Source organism: Sinocyclocheilus grahami, unplaced genomic scaffold (assembly GCF_001515645.1).
Source record: "Sinocyclocheilus grahami isolate Dianchi unplaced genomic scaffold, SAMN03320097.WGS_v1.1 scaffold44026.1, whole genome shotgun sequence".
Taxonomy (NCBI): Eukaryota; Metazoa; Chordata; class Actinopteri; order Cypriniformes; family Cyprinidae; genus Sinocyclocheilus; species Sinocyclocheilus grahami.
This window is the reverse complement of record NW_015524588.1, coordinates 1-963: the sequence shown is the minus strand read 5'-3', so window position 1 is coordinate 963 and position 963 is coordinate 1. Positions and strand designations below refer to the sequence as shown.

The window sequence follows — 963 nt, the reverse complement described above, 5'->3', positions numbered from 1 at the left end:
TGTAAAAACAATAGAAGGAACTATATAAGAGTTCACATCAGGTTTGCATGTACAGCATCTTTTTGTGGAACATCTGAGAAAAAAGTTTTTGTTCTCAGGTTTCCCAGCAGTTCACTTAGATATCAAGTCAACAGAGTGAACTAAAGACAAGAAAAGACTAGATCAAAAAAATAATAATAATAATAATAATTATATATATATAACACACCTTGATGACCTGAACTTTCTCCATGTTTCTTGTGGCAGCTTCCCTGGTGTGTACCAACACTGTGAATGTGCATCCTGCAGAGTAGAAGAAAATCCACAATGTAAATGCAAATCTATTAAAACTTTATGTTTAATAAGTGTGAGCTCAATTACTGGAATGGATCGTTTTGTGGTGATGGCTGAGTTCCTACCTGGAGGATTATTGTCTAGAACAGCATCACATACGCTGATTTTTAAGATCATCGCTCTCAGCAGCTGCTCCACATGAGACAGCAGAGTCTCTGAGCTGACACAGCAAATCCCAACACACACATATCAGAAAAATGCATAACTTCCACCTAGATTTTAAAACACTAAATCCACCGTCACTCACCTGATGGATAGCAGTGGAGGCGGTGAGATCTCAAACACAAATCTCTCCACTGGATGGTGCTCTTTATCCATGATCACCACTACAACCTTCTCAGCCTCATTCTGCACAAAGAGCACAAAACAAGTCTGGTTTACTCACTGTTCAGATGGAAACCATTCTAATCAGATTGGTTAGCCTGTTTTTCTGTAAATAAGTACATTAATCAAATATGAAATAAAAACCTCACCTTCTCTATCAGTGGCTTGACACAATGCAGTGTGTCTTGAATGTACTGGTTTAACTCAGGATGACATGACATCTGGCAAATTAAATATAAGTAGTCAAATAACTTCAGCAACATTTTCTGTCTATTTCTCTTTTCCCATTGCATGATGAATTAGCAA

General features: G+C 37.4%; 1 protein-coding gene across 1 annotated transcript; it reads right to left on the bottom strand.

Moving 5' to 3' along the window:
- Positions 1-208: 208 nt before the first annotated feature.
- On the bottom strand, positions 209-878 carry LOC107580769 (mitotic spindle assembly checkpoint protein MAD2B-like; the record flags this gene model as incomplete). Its single annotated transcript, XM_016266414.1, has 4 exons — positions 807-878; positions 581-681; positions 399-493; positions 209-282 (listed from the first exon to the last, which is right to left on the bottom strand). Coding segments are annotated over exons 1-4 (342 nt in total), but the record flags the coding sequence as incomplete, so codon positions are not given.
- Between the last annotated feature and the right edge of the window lie 85 nt (positions 879-963).